This window comes from Staurois parvus, unplaced genomic scaffold, assembly GCF_062004578.1.
Source record: "Staurois parvus isolate SC_StPar_1 unplaced genomic scaffold, SC_StPar_1.0 ptg000658l, whole genome shotgun sequence".
Taxonomy (NCBI): Eukaryota; Metazoa; Chordata; class Amphibia; order Anura; family Ranidae; genus Staurois; species Staurois parvus.
Window position 1 is genome coordinate 9,041 of NW_028318454.1, and position 17,231 is coordinate 26,271.

A 17,231-nucleotide genomic window follows, 5' to 3' on the forward strand; every position below is an offset into this window, starting at 1 on the left:
AAAACCTACCCAAATAGGACACAGATGGCAAAAAACCTCAAAACAAAACCTGACAGAGGCTCCAACCCTGCACTACTTTGTCCAAACTAAAGAAAAACTCTGCATTTAGTTCTTGCTGCTGGGACTGCCTTTCTTTTTATTCATACAACTACTATATGAAGGTGAAATGTTGTTGCTTTGTGTTCATAAACTGTCATTGCTCACAGCCCTCCTATCACAGAAGCCTGCTCTGGTGTGGTCACAATGCTGTGGACCTTGCCATGCAGAACACACGTGTGTCTGGAAATGGTGGCTGTCTATAGCAGATATCATGACATGACTGAGCCCTCAGCGCCGACCTACGACTATTTACATACCAGGCAGGCGGATTACAACACCTCACCTATTACACTGTATAAAAGCGCCACGTCGCTCTGCACCGCCGGAACTTGGAAACGACGAGGCGCCGCTACACGGTACATTGCGGCTCAGGCCGAGTGACTGTGCGCTGCTATCACATGCACTGTAGCTAGGGTCCCGTCCTGGTCACATGACTCGCTATGGCGGCTGAGATCCACTCCCGGTCTCCGCGCGGCCCTGTACTTCTCACCAAGATACCCGGACACCGGGAGCAGGTCACCTCCGCCTGCTTCATCCCGAGAGAGGACGGCGTCATCACTGCCAGCGACGACCGGTAATTATACACGACTCCGGGGGCCACCACCTCCTGACGTCATGGTCCACTAAAACGTGAATCCCCCTCCTTTCCTGCTGGACCTCCAGTGCAAACACTGACACACCGTTCCCTGTAGTGACACCACGCCGTTCCCTGTCTGTAGTGACACCGCACCGTTCCCTGTAGTGACACCACGCCGTTCCCTGTAGTGACACCACGCCGTTCCCTGTAGTGACACCACGCCGTTCCCTGTCTATAGTGACACCGCACCGTTCCCTGTCTGTAGTGACACCGCGCCGTTCCCTGTCTGTAGTGACACCGCGCCGTTCCCTGTCTGTAGTGACACCGCGCCGTTCCCTGTCTGTAGTGACACCGCGCCGTTCCCTGTCTGTAGTGACACGTTCAACACACTGTTCCCTGTCTGTAGTGACACCGCGCCGTTCCCTGTCTGTAGTGACACCGCGCCGTTCCCTGTCTGTAGTGACACCGCGCCGTTCCCTGTCTGTAGTGACACCGCGCCGTTCCCTGTCTGTAGTGACACCGCGCCGTTCCCTGTCTGTAGTGACACCGCGCCGTTCCCTGTCTGTAGTGACACCGCGCCGTTCCCTGTCTGTAGTGACAAGTTCAACACACCATTCCCTGTCTGTAGTGACACCGCGCCGCTCCTTGCCTGTAGTGACACCGCGCCGTTCCCTGCCTGTAGTGACACCGCGCCGCTCCCTGCCTGTAGTGACACCGCGCCGCTCCCTGCCTGTAGTGACACCGCGCCGCTCCCTGCCTGTAGTGACACCGCGCCGTTCCCTGCCTGTAGTGACATCGCGCCGTTCCCTGTCTGTAGTGACAAGTTCAACACACCATTCCCTGTCTGTAGTGACACCACGCCGTTCCCTGTCTGTAGTGACACCGCACCGTTCCCTGCCTATAGAGTCTATAAAGCTCGGCCACAAAGCAGTCTTTCCTGGCATTGGGATGGACCTGATCTTTTGTTGTGTAAGTTTCACATTTTAAATGTCAGGTCTCCTCCCCACCCTGTGACTGGACAGAGAGGGGAGAAGCAGTACACCAATGTGGCATCCCTATATCGCTCTGACTTCTCCTCCTGGCTGCTACGTGTTACTTCTGACCCCTGCAATCTGTACAATTCTTACTTCTGACCCCTGCAATCTGTACAATTCTTACTTCTGACCTCTGCACACCGTACAATGCTTACATCTGACCTCTGTACATTATTACTGACCCCTGCAATCTGTACAATTCTTACTCCTGACTGCTGCACTGTATTCATTACTCCTGAGTGCTGCACTCTACAGCGGATATAAAAAGTCTACACATCCATGTTAAAATGTCAGGTTTGTGTGATGTAAAAAATGAGACAAAGATTTCAGTTTATTGTTCAACTGAGTTGTACAGTTTATAGGTCACATTAAAAAGGTGGAAAAAGTTCTGAAATGATTTATCTTTAGGTGGAGGGAAGTAAAAATAAAAAACTAAAATAATATGGTTGCATAAGTGTACACACCCTTAACCACCTCCCGCCCACCATATAGTAATATGACGGACACAAGGTGGTTCTCTCGTTCTGGGAGGACGTCATATGAAGTCCTCCCATTCTCACCGCGCATGTGCGGCTGCCGGAGTGCGCCGCGTCCCTTGGACACAGCCGATCCATGGAAAGAGCATTACCATTTACCACCAAATGAAGCCTAATTTGTCCTGGAACAAACAAGGTGTAATCTATCTAGATATGCTAAGTAGTTGTGATGAGATGTACAGTTTTTTACTAACACATGTCAGTTTTGCAAAACTAAGTTCAGAACTTGGTTTACCTTCCATCATGAGGTGGTTAAGGAACATGTAGATATTTTAGCTCTGGTTCTCACTGGTACAACTTGTCATGCTATTGATAATTTCAAATCACATGACAAGTCGTACTCTACTGTGTGCAATGGAACCGATCAAATCGGTACGACTCCGACTTTGTGGTGCCACACCAATTTGAAAAAAAAAATTCCTGCACTCCCCCCCGCCCCCCCCCCCCCCCGTGTGCCTTTGCATAGATTTCTGTTCATGAAGTCGCACAGATGTCAGCCAAGTCACACTTGAAGCTGCACTGACATGGAAAGTATATAACATTTACTTATAAACGAGTGAAAGTGTGCTGCACTACTTAATGAACAGTGGAAGTCTCGTGACCCGTGACGTAACGTGTAGGAGGGAAGTGTGGGGAAGTCATATCCGGTACGGATGGCAGCCGCCATCTTGGTACTCCCGATCGCATACACCTTCCCTGCAGTTTTTTACTGCAAGAATTTTGCCTGTTTTGTCTCTTTGGCTGTACTTTTGTGGATCACAGGATTTCAGTTCGTTCTGCACCCCTGGGACCCGGTTTCAACTGACAGCAGGCAGAAGTCACTGAGCTGGTCCAAGCTGGGAAAAGATCCCGACTCTAAAGTCAGGATCCACCCAGAGTCTAGAGTAGCACCTGGCTCACCTCTCAGTGGTCTGCTGAGTTCCTGAGCCAGCCACTCTCTCCCCCTCCACAGCCCAGTGCTCCAGTGGGGGGGGGGGGGTAGAGCAGACAGCAGCAGTATCTCTGATCACAGTCAGGTGAGAACTCCGCGATCAGCGGTCATGTGATCGCTGAGTTCTCACCCTTAGAGCTGGTGGGGGACAGATGCAGCATCCACCTAGATAAGTATAGTTTGGGGGGAAAAAAACCCACCACTTCACTTTTAATAAATACCACTATCATCTACAACAATGAGTTACTTTGGAGGAACATTTAACGGATGCTTCACATTGAGAAACTTTCACTCGTATTTTATATAACCACATTAGTGCAGAAACAAATATAATTTATCAAAGGCCTGTGGTCAGCTCTGATTTGAGAATACAGTATATACTGGTCCTGCTCTGCTGTAGAGAATAGTAAATCATCTCACTAGATGTGACTATTACTGCTCTCCTATTGTGTTTCACTGCTGTGTATTATCGGTGGTAATACTTCACAAGTAGGCAAATAATGATGGGTTACACAAGACTGTGGCTTCCTGTGTTGCCTTAATCTATGTAGATTGGCTGCCTTAGAGCTGAGCTTTTTGTTGCATTGTTTGTGTTCCATACACAGACCCGAGTTATGGGGCATGCATAATACATTTGTGCTTTTACACACGTGGACCATCGTGGTGATCCGTTTGCATCCATTTTTCCAAAGAGATGCATTGATGTCCATTTTTCATCCCTCAATGGATGGATGAAAAACTGACAAACTATCTGCACATGTGAAAGAGACCTTCAGTCTCTTTCACATGGATGTTCTGTTTGTCTATTTTTTCATCCAACCGTTAAGGGATGAAAAATGGACATCAATGCATTTGGAAAAATAGATGCAAACTTTTGATCAACTGTTTACATCCGCATCTGTTTTTTGGAACAGATCAAAGCCCTGTTTTTATCCAGTTAGAAAAACGGACCAGGTGAAACACAGATATAAACGGAAAAAATCAGTTTTTGCTACGGTAGTTAACCCCTTCACGCCGTCGCACAGAAATGTGTGGCCTACCGGCGTCTGGGCCTAGACGCCGAGCGGCCGCCCATTTGCGTTCATGTAACAAAAAACATATGTGCTGAGAGCGCGTGCCCTGCACGGTACTCCCGGAAAGGTCCCGGTCCGCTCTTGCGATCGGGACCTTTCCCGATCATGTGACTGGCCGTGACATCACAGCGGCCACATGACACCAAGCCCCGTCCCGCCCACCTCCCGGTGCAGGAACTTCTCTTTACGCCGGGACGATCTGGCGTGAAGGGTTTAAAGAATAAACAGGTGGCGCACACCTAGTGCATTATCCAAGGTTTATTCAAAGGTATAAAGAATAAAAACATACTCACAGACGAAGAATGTATCTAAAAAGCATTTGCATTATGAAGATGGCCACAACGGCAAGCAAGGTGTTCCAACTGTCAGTGCGGTCAAATGACTGACGTGTTTCGGGGACGAGTCCCTTTCCTCAGAGCTGCTGACCACCCTCTTAGACTGGTACAGATGTGTAGTGGGTATGGTGGACCGATGGTAAGAACCTTGCTGTTGTTACCTCTGTTGATACCTTGAGAGGTATCATCAATATGGAAAAACGGATGAAACCGGATCACCATGATGGTCCACGGTTGTAAAAGCACAAATTTATTATGCATGCCCCATAACTCGGGTCTGTGTATGTAACACTAGGTGTGTGCGCCACCTGTTTATTCTTTATCTAGTGGCTGATCTCCTCACCTGAGGAGGACTGCAGCCCTGAAGCATCACCTTTTGGTTGTCACTGTCCTTGTTCCCTTAGCTTCCCTTTGGCTGTGCATTCCCTAAGGCGCTGGAGAGTACATACGATATCCGGTTTGCTACGGTAGTGGATGTGGAAAACTGATGTGAAAACTGATCCATTTTTCCTTGGACAAAATGTGACTGAACTGATGAAAAAACGGAACGCCCGTGTGAAAGGAACCTAGGGGTCAATTCACAAATAGTTATCACATGCCATACTTTTTTTTTTTTTTTGGTGAATATGTGCGGCAGAAGGGGGTGGCAGATGTGGAGCGGTTGGTGAGGTGGATGAGTCTAGCCGCTGAGTTTAGGATAGACTGGAGTGGGGATAGTGTTTGCTTGGGTAGGCCAGTGAGAAGGGAGTTGCAGTAGTCCAGGCGTGAGATAATAAGGGAATGTACGAGTTGTTTAGTAGTGTCTGGGGTGAGGAATGTACGTATCTTGGAGATGTTGCGGAGGTGGAGCCTGCATGACTTTGATAGTAATTGGACATGAGGTTGGAAGGAAAGGTTTGAGTCCAGGGTGACACCCAGGACTTTGGCGTGTGGGGTGGGATTGATGGTGGCGTTGCTAGTCGTGATGGGGGGGTGGGCTGGGGGGAAAACCAGGAGCTCGGTTTTGGACAGGTTTAACTTGAGGAAATGGAGCGACATCCAGTCTGATATGTCGTTCAATAGGTGGGCGATGCGGGCGGAGAGTGAGGGGGTGAGGTGAGGGGTGGAGAGGTAAATTTGTGTGTCATTAGCATAGAGGTGATAGTTGGAGCCGTGGGAGTGTATCAGTTTGGCAAGGGAGGAGGTGTAGATGGAGAAGAGGAGGGGTCCAAGGACAGAGCCTTGGGGGACTCCAACAGAGAGTGGGAGAGAGGGGGAGGTGGCAGCGTTATAGGAGACGCTGAAGGAGCGTTGGGATAGGTAGGAGAGCCAGGAGAGAGCAGAGTCCCTAATGCCAAAGGAGTGCAATTTGGTAAGGAGGAGGGGGTGGTCGACTGTGTCAAAGGCCGCGGAGAGGTCGAGGAGCAGCTTGTATACGTCATAATTCGTGATCTTAGAACCTTGTATGGCAAAGAATACTGCTTAGTAGAGCAATTTCATTGAAGGGAGGGGACACTACATATATGGTCTTTTGATTGACAAGCCCATATGTATTGGCTCCATAAGCTGAAGCTGACAATCTTGCATCAGCCTGCTCATGTGATCCGTTTCTCTGTTTAAATGATAATATAAACTAAGAATGTATCTTTACAGCATATCTCAATAATGTTGTATAACCAAAAATCTACTTGTGTAACACACATTACCAACGTATAAAACCTAAATTAAATACACACATACTATTAGAATATATATTATTTAATACTAATTCTATTTTGGTTCACTCCGATGACATTCTATATCAAAGACGTTTAACCAGCTATGCCCTATAGAATACTTCGCTTTCAGCTAGTTAGATCAGCTATAACTGAAGAATTTGACACTAGAACTTGTGAAATGCCAATCACACATTTTAATATTAATTATGATTAATCATAAACGCCAAATATTTTGCAAGCTTGCCATCAATATAATAGAAGTGCTGAATTATGAATTTGGAATTAATGTTTATCAATGATGTGTAGGGCAATTTAAACAACTATGAACACATAGTGTGCCATAAAATGTCTACCCAGAAAGCAGCCAAGTGTGAGGCACCTCTCTGAGACCTCTGCCCCATTCACAACTTATCAAAATCCACTCACAATTCTTAAAATCCAACAGGAACAAGACATAATATTAAGTATATATTTGAACGGGGAATATCTTACCGAGCAAATCAAAGTTGTACATAGATAAGTTTGCACATATGAGGAGGAGAAAGCCATCTCCTTCCTCCCAGGTGACATACCCCTTTGAAATACTCTGTGTTTGCTATCCCTGGACACAAAATATAATGCTGAAGGATAATCTACCAGTTTCCAGGATGCATCCTGTATATATTGGAAGATATTAATATTGGTATAAAACTGTGTAAGGGAGGGTCTGATACAGTCATAAACGTGGTGAACTCTCAGCCACTACCCCTTAAACTGGGTAATTTGTCAGATGGTCTCTGGCAACACCCCTTTGATACCATAGAAAAGGGGACTGACAGGACCTGTTGCCGAGCTCTCGTTTTAACATCAGCCAATGAACACCTAACCGTACTTGAGGAGCCACTGCAACATTTTTAATTGAACACTGCTAAAACAAAGGACGTTAGAGCTTACAATCTGAGAGGAAGGGTTGAGTGATCCAAAAGGTAAAAGCTGTGGTGGATGAGCTGAAGGAGGAAATAAAAGGCAGGTGACTAGTTAGAAGCAGGATAAGCTTCTTTAAAGAGAGAGGTATTCGGGGATTGTCTAAAGGTGGATAGATTAGAAAATAGCCGGACAGATAGGGGTAGGGAGTTCCATAGGATGGAAGAAGCTTGTGAGAGGTCCTGGAGGCGAGCATGGGAGGAGGTGACATGGGAACTAGAGAGCAGAAGGTCTTGGAAGGATCAAAGAGAGGGGTTTCGTTGATAATTTGAGACCAGGTTGGGGATGTAGCTGGGGGCAGAGTGGTGGATGGCTTTGTAAGTTGTTTAGTATTTTGAATTTTATTTGTCGGGTGAGTGGAAGGCAGTAGAGGGATTGGCAGAGAGGTTTAGCAGACACTGAATGCTTGGTAAGGTGGACGAGCCTGGCAGCAGAATTCTTGATGGACCGGAGGAGGGGATAGCCTATATAAAGGTAAGCCAATGAGGAGAGTGTTACAGTAGTCGAGGCAAGAGATAACCAGGGAGTGAATTAGGAGCTTTGTGGTATCATTGGTTAAAAAGAGGGGGGGAGTTCTGGAGATGTTGCGTAGGTTGAGGCAGCATGATTTGGACAGGTTGATAGTGGTGCTATTGATCTTGACCAAGAAATCAGGGGAAGAGGCACGTGGGGGAGGAAATATTATTATGAGCTCAGTATTGGATAGATTGAGTTTTAGGAAGTGGTGTGATGTCTGTCTGTTAGTAAATTGGTGATACGTGAGGAAACTGATGGGGTGAGCTGAGTAGTAGAGAGAGAGAGATTTGTGTGTCATCAGCATAGAAATGGTATTGGAAACCATGGGAAGCTATCAGCTGACTCAAGGAAGAAGTGTAGATCGAGAATAGGAGAGGTCCAAGGACAGAACCTTGGGGGACCCCGAAGGTAAGAGGAATAGGAGAGGAGGAAATAGAGTTGTAAGTGACACTGAAGGTGCGCTGAGATAAGTAAGCTTCGAACCAATGGAGAGTACAGTCATGGAGGCCAAGTAAATAGGTTTTTTTTTGAGGAGGGGGTGGTCAGCTCTGTTGAAGGCAGCAGAGAGGTCCAAGAGTAAGAGTATGGAATAGTGACCATTGGTTTTAGCTGTTAGTAAGTCGTTTGTGAGTTTTAGGAGAGCAGTTTCTGTAAAGTGTTGTAGGTGAAATCCAGACTGAAGAGGATTGAGAAGGTTCTGAAAGAGGTGGCAGCTCAGCTGGTTGTAGACTAGACGTTCAAGGAGTTTAGAGCAAAAAAGGAGTAAGGAGTTGGGTCTTAAGTTGTTAAGATTAGTGTGGTCCAGTAGGGCCTTTTTAAATATGGGGCGACTAGTGCATGTTTTAGAGAGTTGGGGTAGATGCCAGTAGAAAGGGCGAGATTGAAGATGTGAGTTAAAGAATGAAGGATAGTGCCAGAGGGTGACCGTAGTATTTGCGAGGGGACAGGTGGATAGGTGGGCTTTAGATGAGGGCTGTGTATGACAAATCTCTGAATACACCTGTCTGTGGTGACAGTTGTAACCGCGTACACTCAGAGATGGATGCAGTTCAATCATTTTGGCTTCAACCTCCATCTTGACAAAGGGGTTAACCACCCTGACAAACCTATTTCCCCCTCATTCTCCCCCTCCCTTTCTGAGAGTCACAGCGACATTTGGCCAGTGTGTTAGGAGTGTCACAGGAGGCCAGGGCCCAGCAGGGGGCTAGGAGCTATAAAGTCCCTAAGGGAGCTGGGGCCTAGCTGTCCGAAGAACCTGTAAAATGTAACACCTCGTATAAGATAAGGCAAGCTTTCCCTGGAGTTCAAGACATTCCAAGGAAGGCGGGACCAGCTAACACTTTTAAAAATCCAGTTTTCCCCCCCTGTCTCATATCTTGGAATATGAGAGACTTGCATAAAAACCAGACCTATCGTCAGATTGGCTAAGAGAAGACGAACAATTTGATAGGTCACTCGCCTTGTCTCGAATATATAGGAAAGCCGAAAAATAGATCTTGTGAACCGTTCAGTGTATAATTTCATAATTCATATCTAATCAATCCTCAGACGTGTCTGCATAATAATTACCCGCGGGTGGAATGTCACTTGTGCATAGGAAAAGTTATGAGCCAAAATATGAACTAAACAAGATTTTGGCTCTAGTTTAGGTCCACACCCAGACCTCCACGCCCTAAACGGGGTATTGATACTTGACTTCAGAGACACCCCCTGCTGGGGAACTACAAATTGGGCTGTCAGGCCTAACAGAAGGGAGTTGAAGACGTCTCCCATTTTAACATCCGTACCACCTGGGGAGACCCATGCCCTTTCGCTCTGAAACTTGGATCTGCTAACACAGGACTTTGGCGAGTACCTTAACCCTTTCACCTCTCTCTGATATCTCTTTGCTGTGCTGTTAGTCTCTGTGTATGTATGTGTGTATATATATATATATATATATATATATATATATATATATATATATATATATATATATATATATATATATATATAAAAAAATCAGTTACATCTTTTTCTGTAAATATTTTTATTGCACCCGTTTGACTTTTTAGCAATAAATCTTTCCTTCTGAAAGTGTTGAACTGTTTCTATAGCTCTGTATTGCAGTTTATGAATTCCTGAACGCTACTGTGTTTAACACTCTGTATAACCATGTTATACAGACGATTACCTCAACCATTATAGTGTTATTACGGAAGTCGCCGAATTTCCGCTTTCTCTGTACAAAAAGGAGGTGGTGGCAGTGTTAAGGGTTAATTGCGTAATTAACCTGACCCAGTAACAATCGCTCAGGCTGCCGATACATCGATTGTGGTCCAATTAGCTGGAAAATCGTGCAGGGTGCAGATGGGTGTGGCATTGTTACGCACGTGACATCGCAGTTTTAGATCGGCTAGTCCTTTGGTCACGAGTTTGGTGAGAAGGGCTGGGGTCTGACGCCGCGATCGTGACAACAGTGTGTGTACAGATGTTTATTATTCATATTTGTTATTGCTAAGATTATGAGTTTCCACCTTCTCAGTCAAAAGGTGGTGGTGGTATCTTAAAAAGTTAATTGCTTAGTAACAGTGACAATTGCTCTCAGGCTGCTGGCACCCAGATTGTAGCCCCGCGATCTAGAAAATCTTGTGCTGGGTGCAGCTCAGAGTGGCATTGTTACTTAAGTGACAATGTGGTGTGAGATTGGCTGGTCCTTTGTCATGATTTTGTGAGAAGGGCAGGGGTCAGGCACCGCGTTTATCACAGTAATAATGCTGTTAATGTTTCACTACATGCTGCAGCTAGAGGTCTGGTCTGGGGTTAAAATAAGTCAAAGAATAAGGTACTGTAAATGTTAAATACTGCAAAAAAAGAGGCAACATATGTAAATTAACACTTTTTTGGGGGGGAATTGACTACTTCTGAGATAAATACTGTATGAGTTTAGCTCTGCTAAAATGAAAAATCGCATAACCGTGTGTTCAAGTGCCATTCATTTTAATTCTCCCACATCATGTGAAGCAAATCATGCTGCGATCGCGGCAAACCGCATCACGTAAAGCATGTCACCCAAAAGAAATTTAGGAGTTTTCTTTTCTTAGTCTTCTTTCCCTTCTGTTTTCACCTGGTGATCTGGCCAGTAACACATCTCCTGTATTAGAGTGCCTCCACTCTGGATGAATGAGCACAGGAGGCACATTTGCCTCAGCTGTATTGTTGCTCTGGGTGGAGGGGTGTGTTAGATGTATTAGCAGATTTACATACACTAACTGACTAAAGCCAAACTCCAGCTAATACTTTATAAGCAGTTACAGCAAAAATGTATTTTTTTTTCCTTTTTGGGATAAAGGCTTTACTTCAATAACAGTTGATCATTGTAAGCACCCCTGCCAGTGTTAGATGGTTTGTCTCATCTATGTAACTGGTTGTCATGGATCCAGCGCACACGCCCACAGCGACTAGCTAACCGAGGCGCGCACGTGCGGCCGTGACTTTGGGTAAGAGGGAGTAAGGGAGACTTAATCTGAATATATCTAAGTATATAAGACCAGCCGTGATACACTTTCACAGCCCGCACTACCTCTGGCCACCACCAGAGGGAGACTCCACTCCAATCCAGCTGGCTGACCACACACACAGGCAGATACGATCTTACATACAATCTGGTGCACTAATTAGGGTTGAGGAGCAGCCTGGCAATCACACACCCTTCTAGGATTCCTCCAGCTATCCTACAAGCTAGAATTCCAGGGTTAATCACTCTTCCACTGTCCACACCCCCCCCCACACCAGACACACCACAAACGGTAGCTTGCCACCACCCAACAGTTTATCCACAGAACGGTCTGCTGGGACACCGTACACACACAAATCTCCGTCTGGCAGACCTGTCACCCTTATAATCTGCACGCAATCTGCCAACACGCAGTGCAATTGCATACAGATTGGCAATGAACTTGACTGAGCATATAAAGACACTAAAATACAATACAATCTAATCTTTCCGGAGATATGAGCCCGAGCTTAAGTACCCAGAAGTCGCTTATTAATTTTAAGATTTAATATCCCGAAAGTGGGCAGTGCATAAAATATGTACAAAGTATAAAAAGTTACAGAAAATACAAAAATACAGGAAGACACACAGATGACTATTCACTATAGAATAAAAAACAGAAATAAAACTTTTACCAAGATTTATCCTGCGACTGGAGCAAGTCAGAGATAATCTGTCAGTCAATAGGATGGGCTCCATACAAATCACACTGTCCTTATCCCAGGTCCTCAATTTATGGGGGTATGGACGTAGGCTGGACATTAGCCCTTGGCCAATTGACTCTGGGGGGTGTTCCTGTACCAGCCCACAGGACACTCTGGGTCCTGAAATGCCCAAAGTCGATTGGACCAGGAATGGTTTGAATCACCAAGTCAGGGATTGAATTTCTGACACCAGCGCATCAGTCCGATCGCGACAGTACCAATCACTGTTCAGCTGTCACAATCAGGTGCAATATAACCATTTTCTGCCTTTTTTATGGGACCCCACATAGGCTACAAATACCATTTTACATGCAGATGTAACCTACATAGTGTCCAATCAGAAGGAAGTATTTCATCTCTCTGTAACTAATATTTTAGCTTTTTATGAGGGTCAATACTGCTTTAAAACATACAAGTCAACTAGGAAGCACATTAAAGGGGTACTTCACCCAAAAAGGGACGTTATGCTTGTTTACATCCCTCTACTGCCACACTTGGCACTTTTTGGGGACTCGTTTCGGGTGGGTGTGGGTACCTGGTTTTGACAGGTATCATCTCCCACTTCCGGTCAGATACGGTTTCCCTTACTGAAGATGCTGGCATCTGCATTGAAGAATCAGCTCGGGTGAGGGTTTTGCTGGATCCCTGGGCAGGAAAGTGTCCTTATATTAAAATATAGTGTCTACAGTATTTGTAGCTGTTAACTTTTATTTTTTTGGGGGAACCTGGAGCTGCGCTTTAATAATACAGTGGGGTTTTGGGGTGGGCATGGGTGGGTTTCCTAGTGATTCTGATGCTGCGATAGGGGTCATGTAATGGGATTGACCGGCACATTTTTTTTTTTTTTTGGTGCTTGTAATTTTTTCCAAAGTAACTTCAGCATGTCAGCATACGTGGTTAGGAACTGTTTAGTGATCACTAACACTTTAAGGGCGTGCCCCATTCAGTTGAATAGCTTGCTTTTTATAGGCAGTAAATAAACCTTGACCTTGAGGAAAGTGTTGTGTGAAACCAGTCACTTGGCAACACCCCTCACCCCCGCCCACCCAGTTTTTTTTTTTTTTTTATAGGCTCTGTAGTACCAGTACTGAGGAAGCTGTAAATTGCTTCCATATTTTTCCCTCTGTTACTTATTGCCATTATTTTTATCTATATCTTATGATCATTTTCTAGCTATTTAGCCAGCGGCTGCTGATCACAATGTTGGCTCAGTGCTGTCTGCCCCTTTCAAATCTACTTTAAAATATGTAAATGGCCCAGAATAAAGAGGGCATTGTTTTTTCCTTGGAGAGAATAAGGATCTCTTGTATATATCAAAACGTGAAGTGAGGAGTCACACTTTATCGCTCTCCCCCTCTCACATGATCATCTTTATGGGGTCTGTCTTTGTCTTGGGCATGGTTATTTTTTGCATGTGGACTTCATTCTCCCCTTCTAACACCAGAAAACCTAAAAGGGCCTCCAGTGACTTGATTTTTGGAACTCGTGTCGTTATTACAGTAGAGTCCTCAAAATCCTAAATCTGTAAGGCCCCTATCATTTGCTAGCTGTGTTTTTATCAGTCCAGTCAAAATAAACATTTCAATGGCTGGCGAACACTATGCAAAGTTTCCCCTACCTGCTTTTTATCCTTTAAAGTATATAAAGGCAAAATTTTATTTGGATAGAGTGCTGAAAGTTTAGAACCCCTGTGAGGTTTTTTAGCTATGTGTATCTCCACTGAAGCGAGCTACTGTGACTGTCCTTGTGATCACTGTTTCTTAAACTGGGAAAGTAAGGAAAACATTTTTAAGTTGTCCCACAGGAGGAATAGAGAGAACTCCACAAACGGGAACACTTGTAACCAACTAAGAAGGGATTACCTTCACTTTCAAGAGCATTCCTTTCACTTGCTGTTGTCCATGGAACAGGAGGTGAAAGTAACTGTGTTTCATTGGGAAGACTTACTTTCACTTGAAAAGTAAATTGGCCCTTGGAAGAGATTAAGGTCACAGCCTGCCCTTTGATCTGTCAGTGATGAACAACTCAGCAGATGTCCTATTTCCCATCTCCACAGAAATTCCTGCAGATGTTTTAATGGAAATACAACCTCCCATAAACCACTGTAGGGTGCTATGCTTGGAACCTCTTTCTCAAGAGATGGGCTCTGTATTAATGGCCTGTCTGCCATACATTTGAGGGTTGATTCTGTTCTACTGGTTTTTAAGATGGCATTCAGCAGTGACACCACATGATTTATTGATAACCAGAGTAGCTATATAGAACTACAGTGCCTTAAAAAAGCATTCATACCCCTTGAAATTTTCCACATTTTGTCATGTTACAACCAAAAATGTACTTGTATTTTATTGGGATTTTATATGATGGACCAACACAAAGTGGCACATAATTGTGAAGTGGAAGGTGATAAATGGTTTTCAAAAATAAATATCTGAAAAGTGCGGCGTGCATTTGTATTCAGTCCCCCTGAGTTAATACTTTGTAGAACCACCTTTTGCTGCAATTACAACTGCAAATCTTTTTGGTATGTCTCTACCAGCTTTGCTCATCTAGAGAGTGACATTTTTGACATCTGCTTTGCAAAATAGCTCAAGCTCTGTCAGATTGGATGGAGAGCGTCTGTGAACAGCAATTTTCAAGTCTTGCCAAAGAATCTTAATTGGATTTAGGTCTGGACTTTGACTGGGGTATTCTAACACCTGAATATGCTTTGATATAAACCATTCCATTGTAGCTCTGGCTATATGATTAGGGTTGTTGTCCTGCTGGAATGTAAACCTCCACCCAGTCTCAAGTCTTTTGCAGACTCAGGTTTTCTTCTAAGAGTGCCCTGTATTTGGCTCTATCCATCGTCCCATCAACTCTGACCAGCTACCCTGTTTTTGCTTAAGAAAAGCACCCCCACAACATGATGCCACCACCATGTTTCATAATGGGGATGGTGTGTTTGGGGTGATGTGCAGTGTTAGTTGTTTGCTACACATAGCATTTTCCTTTTTAGGCCAAAAAGTTCAATTATGGTCTCATCTGACCAGAGCACCTTCTTCCCCATGTTTACTGTGTCCCCCACATGGATTCTTGCAAATGGGAGTTATGGTTTCTTTCAACAATTGGCTTTTTTTTTTTTTCGCCACTCTTCCATAAAGGCCAGATCTGTGGAATGCATTTTTTCTTTGTTTCTGTTATAAAAGTTTACAAATAAATAATTGTTCTTCATAAATTTAGGCCGAGATGTATTCTGCTACATGTCTTTGGTGAAAATAACCCAAATTAGGATGTATTATTTAGTTTGTAGGAAAGTTATAGAGTTCACAAACTATGGTATAGATCTGAATATTGATCAATCCTGAAGTACTGACAGCCAATCTAATTTCTTGAGGTCCAAGAATGTCAGAATAGTACAGATATCCCCCAAATGACCCCTTTTTGCAGAGTAGACAGTCCAACGTACTTCATAAGAGGAATGGGGAGTTTTTTGAAGTTGTGTTTTTTTTGTCATAATTTTTCGGAAAATGAAAAAAATTATTTTCACTATTTTTTTTTTTTTTTTTTTTTACATACTGTCACCAGTGCAGTACAGCGTCATCATATAACTGGCATGGCGGTGAACAGGGACACTGACTGGTGACAGTATGGAACAAAAAAATATGTATATATTTTTTTTTTCTTCATATTTTACTATGACCAAAGTAGTACAATGTTACCATAGCAACATTGTACTACTTTGGGGAAGTGATCAGTATTATTTTTTTTTTACACAATTTGCTTATAGCAAAGAATTACTTTGCTATAAGCAAGCATTTACCTGAATGACATCGATTCATTCAGGTTTTTTTTTTTTTTTTTGTGCTTAGCTGTGATTTGGCCACAGCTAATCACATGACATGTGCATGTGACCTGCTGGGACCATTCACAGCTAGGCACTAGTATACAGTGGATGGCATGAATAAAGCCATCCATTGTATACAACGGTCATGTGAGCTGCTGTGATTGGTCACATGGCACCAGCAACGGGGGCCGGTACTCAGATCTGTAATTAGCCGTGTCCGAGGTACACGGCCGTTGACAGATCGCTCCGCTGCGCGGCTCTGCAACCGCACAAACTGTGCATGGCGTGCCAAATGGCGTGCACCCGGAAAGGTAATACATTTTTGCCGCCGCCACCAAACGGCTATAGGCCGGGCGGCTAATGGTTAAAGTTTTCAAAACTAACTGGCACTGATACTAATTTTTAAAAAGCTAGTTTTTACATCCTGTCTAAAATACACTGATCCTGACCTTTTAAACCCTGATCTAGCTGTTTATTCCATAGATAGAGATATATATTCTTTGGGTTTTTTTTTTTTTGTTTTTTTACGCACTCCTTTTATTTACATTTTTCTCCTCTAGCAAGGAGAAAAAGATAGTCATTGTTCAGCGACTAATCACTGTGATAGCCAATCAGAGGCTATCACATCAATCAAGTGATCGGGACAGTTCCTGATCATTAGTATGAGACTTTGAGCTCTCACTGAGAGCCCGGTCTCTGTGTTGGGAGCATGCCATTCAGTACACTCCCAGCACTCAAGTACGCCCATGGATAAAGACCCGCGTCTGTGAGGCTACATATGTGTGTACAATCATTAGGAAGGGGTTAAGCTGCAAAGACAGCTGATTGGGGATGTACACATAAAATTATGTCGTACCCCCCCAATCTCAGATGTGTTTGATAGCAGTGAATGGGGCTTTGCTGTAACTGTGTAGCATGCATTCAGTTGTGTCATCCCCTCACCCAGTTTTACCTTCTAAATGCTACACCATCATAGCACAACACCTCTTAAAGGTGATTCTCCGCTTCAGAGGGGCGGCAAGTGCTGCTGTATGTGTAAAGAGAGAAGACAATAGTGGATTCCAAGGCTTCCTGTCTTATCAGTTCATTAGAAAGAGAGAATGATAAGCAAGAAATGTATGCATTGATGTGTTTTGTTTCAGCATTTAGTGTATTCTTGTATTGTCTGTATCATTGTGTTTCACTATATTGATGTTATTTAATCTGAGCAATTTTTCTGTGTTTAGGACATTGCGAGTGTGGCTGAAGAGAGACAGCGGGCAGTATTGGCCAAGTATCTACCACACCATGTCATGTGAGTCCAGCTAATACTGTTCCTTTATCCTATCCATACCATAGGCGAGTTCATAGCAACAAATCAGAATAACTCAGTGACTTAAAGCAAGTGTCTGATAACCCACAT

The 17,231-nt window shown here is 44.3% G+C and overlaps 1 protein-coding gene across 2 annotated transcripts in view; it reads left to right on the plus strand.

The window, feature by feature from the left end:
• Positions 1-404: 404 nt before the first annotated feature.
• The window catches only part of WDFY1 (WD repeat and FYVE domain containing 1), a 49,830-nt gene continuing 33,003 nt past the window's right edge, over positions 405-17,231 (plus strand). The window contains exons 1-2 of one of the 2 annotated variants that reach the window (XR_016315509.1): positions 405-673; positions 17,056-17,123. Coding sequence is in view for 1 of the 2 variants with exons in the window: in XM_089694297.1 (XP_089550423.1) it covers positions 540-673; positions 17,056-17,123 (202 nt within the window). In the remaining variant the exon portion in view is untranslated. The remainder of the gene's footprint in view (positions 674-17,055; positions 17,124-17,231) is intronic. The other variant, XM_089694297.1, reaches the window with a different exon arrangement.